The 17,734-nt window shown below is 34.1% G+C and overlaps 1 protein-coding gene across 2 annotated transcripts; it reads right to left on the bottom strand.

Annotated features, from left to right (window-relative positions):
• Positions 1 to 1,874: 1,874 nt before the first annotated feature.
• LOC132716651 (enoyl-CoA delta isomerase 1, mitochondrial-like) lies at positions 1,875 to 16,909 on the bottom strand. 2 transcript variants are annotated; one of them, XM_060699973.1, is made up of 7 exons: positions 16,843 to 16,909; positions 12,818 to 12,948; positions 4,371 to 4,498; positions 3,664 to 3,810; positions 3,131 to 3,226; positions 2,422 to 2,441; positions 1,875 to 2,085 (listed from the first exon to the last, which is right to left on the bottom strand). In XM_060699973.1, exons 2-7 carry the CDS (start codon positions 12,939 to 12,941, stop codon positions 1,890 to 1,892), a joined length of 711 nt encoding a protein of 236 aa, XP_060555956.1. In that variant the 5' UTR covers positions 12,942 to 12,948; positions 16,843 to 16,909; the 3' UTR covers positions 1,875 to 1,889. The 2 variants fall into 2 exon arrangements, with proteins under 2 accessions (XP_060555956.1, XP_060555957.1); XM_060699974.1 differs by lacking the exon at positions 16,843 to 16,909 and adding an exon at positions 16,756 to 16,780.
• Positions 16,910 to 17,734: the final 825 nt, after the last annotated feature.

Below are 17,734 nucleotides of genomic sequence, written 5' to 3'. Positions count from 1 at the left end.
TCAGAAATTTCCATGTGCTCAATGGCCGCTCAAGAGAAAAACTGAATCATGGGAGAGCGTGTTCCACGTGGTTCCGGATAATACGTCATCAGTAGAGTTTATTATCCGGCGCTTAAAAAAATATGCGGGTTTATATGGTCAGATAGAGATTATCTAAGGCAGTGTCAGGTAGGAGAAGTATTTACGAAATAAAAATGAACAATAGCAAAACAGAAATCATCATTTATGGTACAAGACATCAGCTGAAGAAATTGAACATTTCCAGTGTCAATGTTGGTGGGGTCGAAGTCAACTGTGTTGACAATGTGAGAGACCTTGGAGTACAGATGACCAGCACTTTAAGTTTTGACAACCATATTCAAAAGAAGTGTCAGATTGCACACATGCAGTTAAGAAATTTGAAAGCAATCAGAAAACATCTCACTCATAAATCTGCAGAAATCCTTGTTCACGGTTTGATTCATTCACATTTAGACTTTTGCAATGGATTATTCGCTGATATTCCAGCCTATCAACTTGATAAATTACAACGTGTGCAAAATTATGCTGCTAGAATTGTCACTGGAGCTGCTTACTATCAATCCAGTGCTGAAATTCTTAAATCACTCCACTGGCTTCCAATTCGAGCAAGAATCATGTACAAAGTTATTGTGACTGTGTTTCGTGTTGCAAATGGCACCGCTCCATTGTATCTTCGTAAATTGTTCACTAAATGCCAGAGTCAGTACAGGAAAAGACTGAGATCCTCATCATCTAGCCACATTCGGTTTGATATACCATCAACAAATTCAAAACTTGCTGATAGATCCTTGGCCATTGTGGGACCTAAATGGTGGAATTCATTGCCAGACTATCTGAAGGACATTACCAATGAAAATCAGTTTAAGGCCAAACTTAAAAAATACTTGTTTGGACTGTTTTTCAACTAGAGTTGTAGATTGGCTGTGCCATCGAGACTGGGTTTGGGAGTGTCTTGATCAAGCATATGTGTATATAGTCTTAATAATGTACAGCGCAATCGAATATTTAATACATTTTTGCGCTATATAAATGTCTTGTATTTGTATTTGTATTTGTATTATGCTCCGGACAAGGAAAAGTAACAAAGGGCAATAACTCTGTAATTAGTGAAGATGGAGTTATGGTTCTTGTGCACTGCACTTCCTCTCAATGTGCTTGACCATTGTCTGAAGTTATATTGAATTCCAACCATTAGTCTTCAAGTTATGGTCCGGAAAAAGAAAGCAATGGAAAAGTAACAAAGGGCAATAACTCTGTCATTACTTTAGATAGAGTTATGGTTCTTGAGCACTGCACTTCCCCTTATTGTGCTTGACCATTGTATGAAGTTGTTTTGAATTCCAACCAGTAGTTTTCAAGATATGCTCCGGACAAGGAAAAGTAACAAAGGGCAATAACTCTGTAATTAGTGAAAATGGAATTGTGGTTCTTGAGCACTGCACTTCCTCTAAATGTGCTTGACCATTGTATGAAGTCATATTGAATTCCAACTACATGTATTAGTCTTCAAGTTATGCTCCGGACAAGGAAAATGCAACGGACGGCTGGACTCTTATATACCCCCCCCCCCAAACTTTGTTCCGGGATTTAATAACATGTAGAAATTTTAACTGAAACATGAAAAAAACTGAATTAAAACACCATTACCGTGGTTTAAATGATGACATACTGTTTTCAAAATGGCCGACATGGTCTACGTCTGGCTCATTTAAACTGATTTTGACTAAATATATTGTCGTTTCCTTGTGTCATACAACAGAAAATACCTATATGTTATAGATTATGACAATTTTTGTACCATAAGTTTCATGTGTTGCTTTCTTTCTTGCTTCAAAACGTTAAGTACCGTGAACTAAGAGGAGCACTGTTTAATTACAATATTTACCAGGTATTTTTAGCCAGGATTTCATTTCATTTTGAGCTTTTTCCAGCACAATATCTGGTGTTACTACTTCATCTACAAGACCAACTTTGAAAGCTTGTTCTGTGGTCATCATTAAACCTTTCTGACAGGCCAGTTCTGTCTGTCTATATCCAATCACACCTTCCATAGAATCTACAAACCTGAAATATTATCATCACTTAGTTTGCTTTTCAATGATTCAAAGGTTATGTTTTTTAACCTGTTGGTAAGTTTTTACACAAATTTAATTTCATAAAAACACTGCCTTACTGACTGTAAAACACATTGTGTCTTAACAAATTAACAAATTATTCAGTCACTCAGTTCCATCATTACACCTACTATCAGCTGTACAAAAATCCTTTAAATATAAGCAAAACTGATACTTTTAAATATTCATTTAAAGTCTTACAAAATATGATTTCTATGATGGTCAAATTGAAACAAACAACTTTATACATTTAATTGTTTAAAAAACAACATAACAAATCACTTACCAGAAGGGAGGAATGATGCCCTAAAATAATAATGATAAAAGTAACATATAAATAAAATCATGAAAATTGACAGAACATCTTTAATAGAACAGTAACAGTGTGGGAAAAAACTCTACAGTTATAAGAGTTGAATTTATGAAAACTTCATTTATGCTTAAAATTTAAAAATTAAAATTTGCTTCAAAACATATGTTTCTACTTCATTTTTATCCACATTTCTTAAGAACTCAAATTAAGGATCACTGATTGTTTTTAGAAAACAAATTACTTTGCAATGTTTTCACTTTAGTTCTTCTGCACAAATATTTGTAGAGATTATGTAGAGAAATTGGAAATGTAGAGCAAAAACATGATTATCAATATCATGAAAATGGGGTGTCCATGGCCGAGTGGTCAAGGTATTTGACTTCAAACCACTTGCCTCTCACCGCTTTAGGTTCAAGTGGTGCAAGTGTCTTCATGTGAGAAAGCTATCCAGCTAGCTTACGGAAGGTCGGTGGGCACAGAGGGGCAACTGACGTCTTGCTCCACCAGTAAAGCCGGAAAGTCAACATGACCTATACTGTGTTGGTACAACATGAAAAACTCAACCAAAAAAGAAAAGAAAATAATGAGACCAATGTGATGTACAATAAACAAAATTTGAATATACAATACTTTTATGAGACTGTTTTTACTTTATTCTACATGTCTATGCTATTGTACATACCAATTGTGTTTCATTTAGCCCTATAGTGAAGTTTTGAACCATAATTCTATAGTCACAACATGTAGCTAACAAACATCCACCAGCTGGACTGTGGCCCTGAAATAATATCAAAAATATCTTCTTGTAAATTATGTGCATATAACTTGACACTGAAATATTCAATGTGTTTGAACAATTTAACATTTCTGAAATTAATTACGAGTATATTAAGTCTATACACATTAAAATTGTAGAAAGTTATACTGCAATGATGACTTTAAATTTAAACTTTTGTTTACAACAATTGCACAATTATTTTAGTCTGACATAATCATTTTTTTATATCTGTTTCCTGTACTTCAATGGAAACAGTAAATAGTTTTTGCTTCAATGTCAACAGTATACAGTATTTCTAGTTGTCAAGCATTTAATGAAAAAACAATTTTTTTCATGAATATTTTTATTTCACATCAAAAAGAGAAAATATTCACATATTTTCATTTTCTCAATTTTCAGTGTGATATATGTCACATATTTAATCTCTATATATTTACATTGATGGCAGCAATAGTGGCCAGTCTCGTGTTGTACAAGCTGATCCAAACACTCTGTAACATCCTCCAGAATTCTGTCAGACGATCTCTCTGTGGGTTATACATCTCCATTATATCTAAACCAGCACAAAATATCTTATTGTTGCTCTGAAATAACAACATGCAGACTATATACCTAAATATTTATTACTGAGTTATTAATCTGAATGACAAAGAATTAAACTTACAAGAACAAATATTAATTTACATAAAGTTGACTGAGAATCTTGACTAAAGATGCTACAGATTAAGACTGACAAGCATTCATCCCTTGGTTCATGCAATAAAGTCATTTAACATATAGAATTCTGTTATAACATTTATGGCCCCTTAAACACAACTATATGAGAGCAATAATGTTATGGTTCTTTATGCGGTCAATCCTCATAAATTATATAGATGTAGCTTTATGTTGTTGGAAGGCTAGTAGTTCCTCTTTTGATTGGCTTGACATCGCCAGCTTTTTTAGTGAAAAACCCTGCCAAAAAAGATGCCAGATTTTGCTTTATCTTATGTATCTCATAATCTGCATTTACCTAAGTAGAAATAGTAAGGCTGTTTAACACTTATGTTGGTACAATATGCATTTTGATTCTTATATTCCTAAAATGATACAAGTACCAACCTTATGTAGCATGTATGCACATTTGTATATACAATTTACTTACTGATGTCAAAATAAGGCCTTTACACGTTTTATCATTTTCTAATTTCTCCAACAAAATATTGATTTCTGTAAGAAACTCCAGATTAAGGCTGTTCACTGGGGGCCGGTTCATTTTCACAACTGCAACACCTGGAAATAATTTCTTATACATACACATGAACTCAATATTGTCACCTTAGTGCAGTAACTGGTTAACTTGTAATGTAATTTAATTGGAGTTAACCGGTAACTGCACTAAGGTGATGATATGTATTATTGTCTTACATTACAATATACAAACATATAAAGAATCACTCCCTATTAATAAAAAAAATATATGATGCCAACATTCAGCAGAACCATCAACAATAAAGGAACTCCACAACTAATCAAGAACAGAAAAACTAAGAATATCAACAAAACACAGAAGATCCACATGGGCATTGAAACTATGGACTTTAAAATACCAGAACCTTTATCCCCATTAAATCCAAGTAAGGACAACAGCTCAGAAACCTTATGTGAAGATGAATTTGGACAGTATAGTAACATCCATGAACAGATAATTTCTATTGGATCCATTTATGGTATTTTTAATGAAACTAAGTAGGACTTAATTACAACATATATATTTCATTTTAGACTTAATAACAACATATTGGCAAAATTCGAAAAAATTCTTGGCATACTTCCAGAACTAAACCAAATATAGTATTGTCACATGACTTTTTAGTTTACACATTTTGTATACTTCAGGGCCAAAATTTTAAAATATTTCTGCATTATCCTGATGAAGGTCATTATATGACCGAAACCGGTAGATAAATAAATTAACGTAAACCCACTCTGGTGTTCCTGACGTGTTGTTCTTCATCCCTTCCTTGATTACATAGTTTAAAAAAAATATATGTTAAATATGCTTATTTGATTTGAATGTATACTTTTAAGCACATGTGTGTCAACTAAGAAATGACCTTTTTAATTCAACAATAAGGAATGCTGCCTTGATTACAATAACAGAAGGAAATTTGATTCATTTATTATTGTAAATTGAAATGAACATGTATTTAATTTAATTTCATAACTTGTCAGGTCCAAATCAATGGCTCAGCGCAATACTGGTCTAACTGCTATTTTTGAAAATGTTCAGGAGAGACAAAAAACTGATTTTATTCAAAAATACTTATATTATAAAACTTTTTTTTTGCTATGTTAACGTTAATTATAACAAGATATGTTTTTAAAACATGTATGCCCCCTATCTGCAGCCAATTAGTCATGTGATAAGGTTATTATGCATGACTTCTGACCCAGTGATCAAACAATTAATAAGGGTTATCAAGTATCTACTGGTCATGACCTTAACCTTTGACCCCTTGACCCAAAACTCAATAGGGGTCATCTGCTGGTCATGACCAAATCATCATACAAAGTTTGAAGTTCCTAGGCCTAAGCGTTTTTAGTTAATTGATCGGAAACCGTTTTATTTACAAGGTCAATGTGACCTTGACTTTTTGACCCCTTGACCCAAAATCAATAGGTCATCTGCTGGTCATGACCAATCACCATACCAAATTTGAAGTTCCTAGGCCTAAGGGTTCTTTAGTTATTGATCAGAAACCATTTTTTAACATACAAGGTCAATGTGACCTTGACCTTTGACCCTAAAAATCAATAGGGGTCATCTGCTGGTCATGACCAATCACCATGCCAAGTTTGAAGTTCCTAGGCCGAAGCGTTCTTTAGTTATTGATCAGAAACCGTTTTTTACTTACAATGTCAATGTGACCTAGGACCTTTGACCCCTTGATCCCAAAATCAATAGGGTAATCTGCTAGTCATGACAAATCACCACACCCAAGTTTGAAGTTCCTAGGCCTAAGCGTTCTTAAGTTTTTGATCAGAAACCGTTTTTACTTACAAGGTCAATGTGACCTTGACCTTTGACCCCTTGACCCAAAACTCAATAGGGGTCATCTGCTGGTCACGAATAATCATCATACAAAGTTTGAAGTTCCTAGGCCTAAGCGTTTTTAGTTAATTGATCGGAAACCATTTTTACCTACAAGGTCAATGTGACCTTGACCTTTGACCCCTTGACCCCAAAATCAATAGGTCATCTGCTGGTCATGACCAATCACCATACCAAGTTTGAAGTTCCTAAGCCTAAGGGTTCTTAAGTTATTGATTGTAAAGCATTTTAACCTACAAGGTCAATGTGACCTTGACCTTTGACCCTTTAACCCCAAAATCAATAGGGGTCATCTGCTGGTCATAACCAATCACCATACCAAGTTTGAAGTTCCTAGGCCTAAGGGTTTTTTTGTTATTGGTCAGAAACCGTTTTTACCCAAGAGGTCAATGTGACCTTGACCTTTGACCCCTTGACCCCAAAATCAATAGGGGTCATCTACTGATCATGACCAATCACCATACCATGTTTGAAGTTCCTAGGCTTTAAAGTTCTTAAGTTATTGATCGGAAACCGTTTTTGCTTACAAGGTCAATGTGACCTTAACCTTTGAACCATTGACCCCAAAATCAATAGGGGTCATCTACTGATCATGACCAATCACCATGCCAAGTTTGAAGTTCCTAGGCCTTAAGGTTCTTTAGTTATTGATCGGAAACCGTTTTTGCTTACAAGGTCAATGTGACCTTGACCTTTGACCCCTTGACCCCAAAATCAATAGGGGTCATCTACTGATCATGACCAATCATCATACAAAGTTTGAAGTTCCTAGGCCTAAAGGTTCTTTAGTTATTGATCGGAAACCGTTTTTGCTTACAAGGTCAATGTGACCTTGACCTTTGACCCCTTGACCCCAAAATCAATAGGGGTCATCTACTGGTCATGACAAATCACCATACCAAGTTTGAGGTTCATAGGCCTAAGGGTTCTTTAGTTATCACTCGGAAACCATTTGGTCTACGGACCGACGGACCGACGGACCGACAAGTGCAAAGCAATATACCCCCTTTTCTTCGAAATGGGGGCATAATAAGAAATAATGCCATTTATATAATTTTTTATTAAAATGTTACAAATTGTGTATTTTAGAGTTAGACTTTTATTGCGCTGAAATTCTGAGCGCAATACAAGACTAACTTCAAGTTAGACTCAAATTCCCTCTTGCAATTTGGTAAGTTAGACCTGTTGTATGTTAAATATTCCGATATAAATGAAATTTAAAATTTGAACAAAATTGTTTTATTAATTTAAACATTGTTTAAAATATTCTGCAAGTCTGTAGAAGAACTTTACAAAGACTAAATCCTTTAATATTTTTCTATTAATATATCATGCGAGCTGACTTTAGATGAAAGTACACTAAAAGTCTTCTTTCTTCTTTTTCAATTTGTTTGAGATTCAGATTTACTTAAGATCTTTTGCAGATTAATTATCTGTGCAATAAATTTGAATTCTAAACAAAATGCAAACAGTTTTGATTCATATAGTGTAGTGTAACGGTCAAAGTCACGAACAATGATGACTGACGATCCAGGTATATATCATGATATCATAAAAGTTTGAAAACAGGGATTAATGTACATTTTGTATAACTCACATTTGTACAAAGAAGACACATTTTATTTTCTCAATGCACACCATTACCACCATTGGTGCTTAAATGCTGTCATTCCGATATTATTGTTATGCCGCTAAATCTTAATGAATTTAATGTTATGTGGTCCTCTTTTTCTGATGATATAATCATTTATAAATATCAAATATTTTCAAAAATGAAAACCGCTGTTCGACCATGCTTTTTATTACAACTTTTGTATTTACTTTCTCAACTGTTTTAGAATATATTTTGAAAGTATTAATGTGCAAATTGTATGACATGTTTTGCTGAAAACTGTGCATATCTTAAGAAAAGTGTTTCATTTCATATTATCAAAGTCATTTTACCTCTAAATTTTGACCAAATAACAAGAGGTTGTCAAACATATTTTTAGAGAAAAAAGTAGGGGCAGTACAACCCACTATCAGGGATTCATAGAACAAAGTATTGTTAGCACATTGATATAATTCAGAATCATTTTTGTAAAGTTAGATGTTCTTTAAACACTTGCAACCACTTACTTCATTCAGATATGAAAAGGCACACACCTGAAGCACCATGTGCACACCTTAGATTAGCACTAAACAATTAGAATGGAAAATGTTTGATTTTCTCATTGATACTGATACTATACCAAAAGCAGTTTGATAGTCATTACATTTTTTAATTTTCATTAAATTTGATAGATAAAATTAATGGCTTTTAGATCTAAAATGAAACATTTTTATCAACTTATAGCTGTTTCTGCCACACAAGTCAAAGAGTTTTTGACAATTGCACTCTTAAAAATACAATGGAGCTGTGTGATGTAAAAAATTATCAGAATACAAGAACTGAAAAGGTCATTATAATATATAAGTGTGCATATTTGGATTTTTTCTGCACATATCATTTCAGACAGAAAGATATTGTATCAATAATACAGTATAAGTATTGTGAAGAGTGTGATTTGCACATGTTGACACTATGTTGTTATTGTATTGTTTGAGTTGATAGTGTAAAGTTTATATTTCTAACACGACCCGCATTTTTCCCTATTTTTCCCAATCACTGTTTGATGTTCTATATTTAGACGTGTGACATAAACATTATACACGTGACGTAACCACTAAAAATATGAGGCGCTGACAATAAGAACGGAAACAAATCCGGCGCAATTTAGCTAAGTATCAGGTACAGCGGCATTTACCGGTACTTGTTAATGTCGTGTTAGAATCGAAATAATATATCCAAATCGGTGATTTTATTGCTTGATAACATTACTGTTTGTCGTTCGGATGCGCATCATGATATCACTCGGGCTACGCCCTCGTGATATAATTCCTTGCATCCGAACTCCAAACAGTGATATTATTGAGCAATAAAATCACAGTTTGGGAAATATTATTTCTTAAATAACTTTACTTGATTAAAGTTACATTAAATAAATTTCATAAAAAACTAAATAGCGACATTTCATTAATAAATTGGGTTTTATATCGACTCCAGGTCTTATTTTGGTGTCCAAACAACCAAAATGAGTTTTATTAGCATAAAAATAGGTAACCTCATTGTGGCGAAATGGGAAAAACAATTTCTGTTTGCATGAGAAACTCCGCCTTCGGATCATCCGTACATCAATATTAAATCAACAATCATGACTATAAGTAGCAGTCCTAATTTAACGGTATATTTCCGCATTGTAACTGGATGTTTTCATACAAATTTAATCTTTTTACGAGATTATTACTTTTACTGAACCCCAGGTTTAGTGCACCGTGAAGCTTAAACGGTTTTAAGTGTGTTTGCACAAGAAAATATCACATTTGCTGTGTTCGGATAGCAACTATTAAAAACTGTGACGTAGCGCATACATGAGCTCATTATAGTCTTCATTTGCATGTTAAAATTCGTATACGAACTTTAGTGGTACCGTGGGGTTTCCCGTTTAAAATCCTTATTTATGAACAATATTTGATGAGATTTACAACAATACTATCAAACAGGTTAATGAAACTGTAGAATGTTTGATTTTTAGGCCGACGGCAAAATATTTTTACATATTTATTTAATGTAACTTTAAAGAGAGTGATACAGTAGTAGATATATAATTTAAAAATAAAAACCCAAGAACGCCCTCAAACCTGAAATTGTTCATTGTGTTACAGGCTAAGTTTGATTTGGCAGTGAAACAATGTACAGTCTACCCCCTTACACCATCTTAAGTAGAACACATTATATAAATATGAACAAAGTGTAAAATTAAGAATTAGGAAATCTCCGCATATAATTAAACAAAGGTCAAACTAAAATAAAAAAAAAGAATTTTTAGAGGTGGATCAAAGGTTATGAATCCAATACAGTGTAACACGTGTTATTTTCCATTTTAAATGTGTTCATGAGAAACATACACTGTCTTTTACTAAATTGTACAAAAATGATAGTTTCAACTGCACTTTATGTTATCAAATAATACAGTATGATGTAATGACTTCAAAGACAAAATAAATGTTTAATTATGGGACACTAAATTATTATCAATTTTTTTCAAGATTTTTCGTTTACAGTTACATTGTACATGATATGCGATTGGCTAATATTTCACGATTAATACGAAGTACTGATGGAGGCAAATAATTTCTAGTGTTTTCATGAATTCTCCCATTCTTTATAACACATTTCAATGGGATATGCATATTATTCTGTACCTGGAAATGAAACATTTAAGGTCTAACTCAAGCATTTTTTAGGAAAAGTGATATATTTGACATCGTAATATGAGACCAACTCAACTTAGACCTATATTGCACTAATGAAATTGAACTACCTGAGATAGTCTTTTATTTTAAATGCAAATCAAAGAGGCAACAAGAGCCATGTCAACATGGCCCCATGCCGAATGTGTTTGCTCATTGGAAGAATGTATATGTAGTAGAGCAGAATAATTCCATTTTAAGAGGTCTTTTGGTAATGAAAACTGATGGCTATAGTGATTACAGATTTGAAACCTATGTGAATACTGATGGCTGAAAATAACAAAGGGCAATAACTGAAAAATAATGCAGGTATGTTATCATTCTTGTGTGCTGCATCCCTCCTCAGTAAAATCTATCCACCTATGAAGTTTCAAGTTTATACCTCAAATACTTTTTGAAAAAAATTGAATTGAAAAATTAAGTATGAAAAATAACAAAGGGAAATAACTCAAAAATTATAAAAGGTAGAGTTATCATTCTTGTGCAGTGCACACCTCCTGAGTGAGATCTATGCACCTATGAAGTTTCATTTTGATATCTCAAAGGCTTTTTGAGTTATGCTCTGGACAAAAATTAATTTTGAAAAATAACAAAGGCAATAACTCAAAAATAATGCAGGGTAGAGTTTATCATTCTTAAGCACTGCACTCCTCCTCAATGAGATCCATCCACCTTTGAAGTTTCAAGTTGATACCTCAAATACTTTTTTGAGATAAGCTCTGGACAAAATAGCATGAAAAAAAACAAAGGGTAATAACTCAAAAATTGTATAGGGAAAGAGTTATCATTCTTGCGCACAACATTCCTCCTCAATAAGATCTATCCACCTATGAAGTTTCAAGTTGATACCTCAAACACTTTTTGAGTTATGCTCCACTCAGGTGAAAAATTAGGTATGAAAAATAACAAAGGGCAATAACTCAAAAATTATGAAAAGTAGAGTTATCATTCTTGTGCACTGCACACCTCCTGAGTGAGATCTATGAAGTTTCATGTTAATATCTCATAGGCTTTTGGAGTTATGCTCTGGACAAAAATCAATTTTGAAAAATAACAAAGGGCAATAACTCAAAAAACATGCAAGGTAGAGTTATCAGCTGATAACTCAAATACTTTTAGAGATATGCTCCGGACAAAAATGTCGGACGGAAGGACGGACGGACGGACGGAGACTATTTCTATATCCTCCGCCGAAAATTTTCGGCGGGGGATAAAAAAAGCATAAATTACCCTAAAATTTTCACAGAATGTGTATTTGACCTTACATTATAAAAATATGTAAAAAAGTGATTTTTGGTAAAAATGTCACTTAGACCAGTATTGTGCTGAGCCATCGATTAATGATTTCCAAAGTTCTCTTGAAATAAATCAACTTGAATGGAATGACATGTCTTAAATATTTTCAATGGAGAAAATACAACAATTCACCAAAAATGAAATTTTATGCAAAGCAATTATACAAACAAATAATATTAAGTGGTTTAACTGATGAAAACATTTCGAACTTTAACATAATCATGAGTTATCTTACCAAGTTATTAAATATCTCAAATTTGTAAAAGATTAAACCTCATTCTATGTGACACTAATTAAAAAAATTGAATAGCTGTAAGACAATACCCTACACTTTTGATAAAGTTAAAACTTATTTGTTTATTCATGTTTTTGTTGTTGTTATTGTTTTACCTGCGTTACTGAAATTGGTTTCTTGATTTTCATTTTATTTTGATAGTTCTAGGTTATAAATGGTTAACAGTTAAGAGCATAGAAACCTCAAAGCTGTCTTGTCAATATAGGTACTCAAGTTAAGTTATCTGAGATATCAATGTATTTGGTTTCTTTGTTTGTTTGATTGAGTTTTATGTCACACAGTAAAGGTCATATGGCAATGTTCCAGCTTTACTGGTGGAGGAAGACCTCAGGTGCCCTTACCTGCATTATTTCAGGCACGAACGGGCACCTGAGTAGAACCACCGACGTTCCGTAAGCTAGCTGAATAGCTTCCTCACATGAAAGAATCCAAAGTCCCTGTTGGGATTCGAACCCACAGCAGTGAAGGGCAAGTGGTGTGAAGTCAACGACCTTAACCACTCGGCCACGGACGCCTCCAATGTATTTGGTACTTCCTATATTTCACTCATTGATATAGATATAATGTAACTCACCTGATTTGGTATCCATGTCAACAAGTAACTTATCAGCAGCAGTGGACATACATCTTGCAGACCCTCTGTAGTGATTGATTGTTTTATGCAGCAAAGGAGATGAAAGTATACGTCTTAGGCTCATTGTTCCTCTAGAAGATAAAATGAATTATCAAATATTTTCAGATTACAGTTTTATCCCGTGTATATTAATACTGAGTACATAAATAACGTTTAAGGTGTGAAACTGCATGAGCGATATTGGAATCATGTTCATGTAGTACATTCAGAATTTCACACTTAAACATTATATATATCTATGTACTCAATTTCTTACATCAAAACAGAAGAAGATCAAAACAAAACTGTACAGGAGAATGAAGAAGACCGGGAAAGCATCAGATATAAATAAATATAAAAACTTTAAATCACAATTCCAAAAATTAGAAAGACAATCCTACCATTCATATGTCAACAATATTATTGAAGTTGAGGACACTGAGAAAGACAAACAACCGAAGCAAAGTTTTGGAGCTTCATCAAGTCACATCGGAAAGACAACTCGGGCATTTCTTCACTTAAAGATAAGGGTCGACTCTTCAATGCTGCACGCGACTAGGCCAACATCTTAAACAAGCAATACATGTCAGTTTTTACTCATGAAGCAGACAGTAATATCCCAACACCAGCAGGAACACCTTTGCCGGATATGGACACCATACAGATCAATGAAGAGGGCATCTTGAAGTTGTTACTCAACATCAACCCAAGGAAGGCTCCAGGTCCTGATAACATCCCAGCACACATACTAAGTGACTGTGCTTCTGATCTGGCCCCAATCCTCACTATGATCTTCTAAACCTTCATGGAGGAAGGTAACGTACTGGACGACTGGACCCAAGCCAATGTCACAGCCATCTACAAGAAAGGCTCAAGGCAGGATCCTGCAAACTACCGGCCGGTCTCCCTGACAAGCCTATGATGCAAGCTGCTCGAGGCTGTCATTGTCAGCCAGACATCGGGAAAGACATAACATCCTACATGATTGCCAACATGGTTTCAGAGCAAGGAGAAGCTGGGAAACTGGGACCGGGTACCACATCAGAGACTCCTCAAGAAGGCCCAACACTATGGTATTCGTGGCAGGACTCTCCAATGGATCTTCTCCTTCTTAAATGGCCACACCAAGAGAGTGCTGGTCCAAGGCGAGTTATCTGAAGAAGCCCGTCGTTAGCGGCGTCCCTCAGAGCTCAGTACTTGGGCCGCTTTTGTTCCTCATAGTCATAAACGACCTTCCAGAGGGACTACTCTCAAATACTTGATTATTTGCAGACGACTGCATCCTATATTGCCAGGTCAAGTCCATCCATGACCAGCGGCTACTTCAAGCAGACCTTGATTCTCTCACCAGGTGGAAAACTTGTGGGGCATGGACTTTCACCCTCAGAAATGCAGCGTCCTACAAGAAACCAGGGCGAAATCTCCTCTCCGGACCAACTATATCCTGAAAGGAATAACTCTGGTTGAAGAACAGACATCAAAATACTTAGGTGTGGGCTAACAATCAGGCCTTGGCTGGAAACAACACATTGACAAGATCACCAAAAAAGCTAACAACATGCTAGGCTTCCTAAAACGTAATTTGAGAAACACAAGCTGTGAAACTAAGACAAACGCCTACATATCTCTTGTTTAATCTAACTTAGAATACTGCTGCACACAAGACTTTATACATAAAGCAGAAATGGTACAACAAAGAGCAGCACCCTTCACTACAAACAGGTACCATAACACCAGCAGCGTCTCAGATATGCTACATCATCTAAATTTGGAAACATTGGAGACACACTCTCAAAAGCTCCAACTCATTATGTTTTACAAAATCATCCATCAACTTGTGGAGATAGATCCAAGCCACTTCTTAACACCAACTAAACCCAGACCAAGGTCGCCACACAGTACCCGATTCTGCAATATTCATCGTCCACTGACGTTATGAAGTTTAGCTTCTTTCCTCGTTGTATTCCTCTGTGGAACAACCTTCCAGCATCTGTTGCTGAGGCTCATTCTTTGGCATCCTTCAAGAATGTGAAAGGCTTGAGCTATGCCAGCAGGGTCTCGACCCTGGGCAGCGCCACGGAAGCTGGATTGGTCTTGCCTAGATGTCTGAAAAGTAACTGTGTACAACTACTTTCTGCTACTTCATATTTTTTATTTTCCATCTAGCAAAAACTATATGCGTGTCCTTTCTTTCTATCCTATTTTATTTCTCTTTTGTCTTTTTTTTGCACACCATTAAAGAAATGTCAAGCTTGACAGTTTAACATATAGATGTAGATGTAAACACTGTTAAATTAAAAAAAATAAAAAAAAATGGACGAGGACTGCAATCATCACAGACACTTGGGGTGTGGAGCTTAAAACGCTGTTAAAATCCAAATAAAAGGTATACTTGTCAATCCCAGCACATGTACTCGGATCATATATGTCAAAAAAACTTAATATAAGCTGTTTTGAAAAAATTCATACAATTGCGTCGGTTACATACAAAATGAGAAGAGCATGAGTATTAATACATCTTTATCATGTGTATATTAGTAGTATTATTATATCAACATATATCCCACACAATGGTTATATCAAAAATTCTAAAAAGACCCGCATTTTTCCCTATTGAACATAGAAGAACCGAAAGTGTGTGTTATTATGCAGTAGAGTCACTGTTTGACGTTCTATATTTAGACATGTGACGTAATCATTATACATGTGACGTAACCACTATAAAATCCGACGTGCTGGCAATAAGTACGGAAACAAACCAGGCGCAATTTTGCTTAATAGCAGGTACGGCAGCATTTATTTGTTCATATCGTGTTAGAATCGAAATAATATATAATACAGTTTGGGATATATTATTTCTTAAATAAACAGTAATGAAAAAGACACAAGACCAAAAATAACATGACAATTGATTTGATACACTGACCTAAATTATCGTGTAGATTGTTGATAGGTGGATACTGTACTGTTATATGCATGGTACAAATGATAGTTTGATTTTGCATGTGAATTCAGTGCCATATAATGTTATCATTTTTTTCTTATTTATAAAAAAGGCCAATGTATGAGATCAATTAGTTTCACATGGCTACATTGTAAAATACAAATACATCATTGAAATATTTAAAAAACACATATTTCTAAATAAAGTATATCATCCAGTACGTTTCTTATTTGCTAAATAAATAAATTTTGCAAGTTTACACAGAATACTTGTTTGATTTGAAGCTAATGTTCAATCCTTTAAATTTTTGTAAAGATGGCCAATTACAATAATATTTTGGAAGGCATTCTTTTCTTTCATCAGACCAATACAAAGTGATATTCGTCTTCTACTTCCTTCATATTACAATATACCCATTTTCTATTACAACATTCTATATTTCGAAATCTACCTTCCTCAATAGCGAATTTATGTGCTGAACAATAAATTATAAAAAAAATAAATTTTAAGCTTTATCATATGATAGATCTATCACCTAAAATGATAAAACTGCTCATTTTAAAATTTACTTATTTATATTCATGAACAGGCCATATATTCCCGAAGTTCTTTTTTTTCCCTTACAGCAGCTAAACAATGGATGCCCCCTGTCACTTGATATGCAATTATCCAATAAACCATTATGATTTAGGTGTCACCTTCCCTGGCCAGCCTGGTCATATGGTCTAGTGCACTAGAAGTGCACACGGTGTGCACTTCTAGTTCAGCTCTAAGTGCACTAGAAGTGCACAAGGGTGGGAAGTTTAGTGTGAACTCAACTGTACTGGTATTGCAAGTCACTTTCGTCAGGCTCTGTAACACCGCACTTTGAGGTCCAAAACGCAAATTGTCGCGAAAATATATAACAAACGAATAAAAATGTTTAATCAAAAGAAAATTCAAAAATATTCTATATAGAGCATAAACAGTCTCTCTTGGCTTATCAGATTTTACAGTTGGCAACGGTTGACAACAATTTTGTGTTATAAATGGGTATTTTTACTTCTATCTGACAGCTTTTCAACCCTTTTTTTATGCAATCCGGTCAACTCGTCCCGTGGTCAACTCGTCACCTATTTGGTCAACTCGTCCCCTACTTTTGGACAACTCGACTTGTCCCTAATATAGTCAACTCGTCCCCTACTTTTGATATTATGTTATAAATCAATGTCTTTAAATAGTTCTTTTAAGTAAAATCTTAATGAATTTGATTGAACAAACGTGCATTTTAATGTTCTTTATCTAAGCGCACGTGCATAGCTTTGATGTAAAATTACAAAAACAGGTAAGTTTACAAACATTTAATCAGTACAATGATATTTGCAGTGGATATTAACTGATTTAAAACATTTAGCGATAAAATAATTTTCAAATATTCAATTACCATGTAATAATTATTAAATATTAATACATGTATTAAATTTCCATAAATAAAGCTTTTCACTCATCTTAAAAAAAAAGAAAAAAAGAGGAGCTCAGAGTTCTAGAATTTTTTGTTGTATTATAAAACAAGTCAACGTATTGAATTAACCAACCTTTTTTCATTTATTTGACCATACACCATAAAACAAATTCGACATTAAATTGGAGACTAAAAATTATAAATAACAATCTTTGGCACGATATTCACGCAATTTGTAATTTCAATTTAAAGACATGCGTTCTTTAAATATATATATATACGTATCCAACCACATTAAAGGAAAATATCTTTGTATGTGTCGTTAATCCTATTATCAAATTACTAGGTGTTTAATTTGGCAACAAAGGGCACGTGTCATGATATATTTAATTAACAACTACATTGTGATTAATATTAAAAATGTTTTGTTAAATGGAAAAAAAGCGGAAAAAATATTGAATGATTTAAACCGTCTCGTAAATAAAATTTTACT

Source organism: Ruditapes philippinarum, unplaced genomic scaffold, assembly GCF_026571515.1.
Source record: "Ruditapes philippinarum isolate M1 unplaced genomic scaffold, ASM2657151v2 ctg17240_1_1_1_1, whole genome shotgun sequence".
Lineage (NCBI taxonomy): Eukaryota > Metazoa > Mollusca > Bivalvia > Venerida > Veneridae > Ruditapes > Ruditapes philippinarum.
This window is presented reverse-complemented; position numbering and strand designations above follow the sequence as displayed.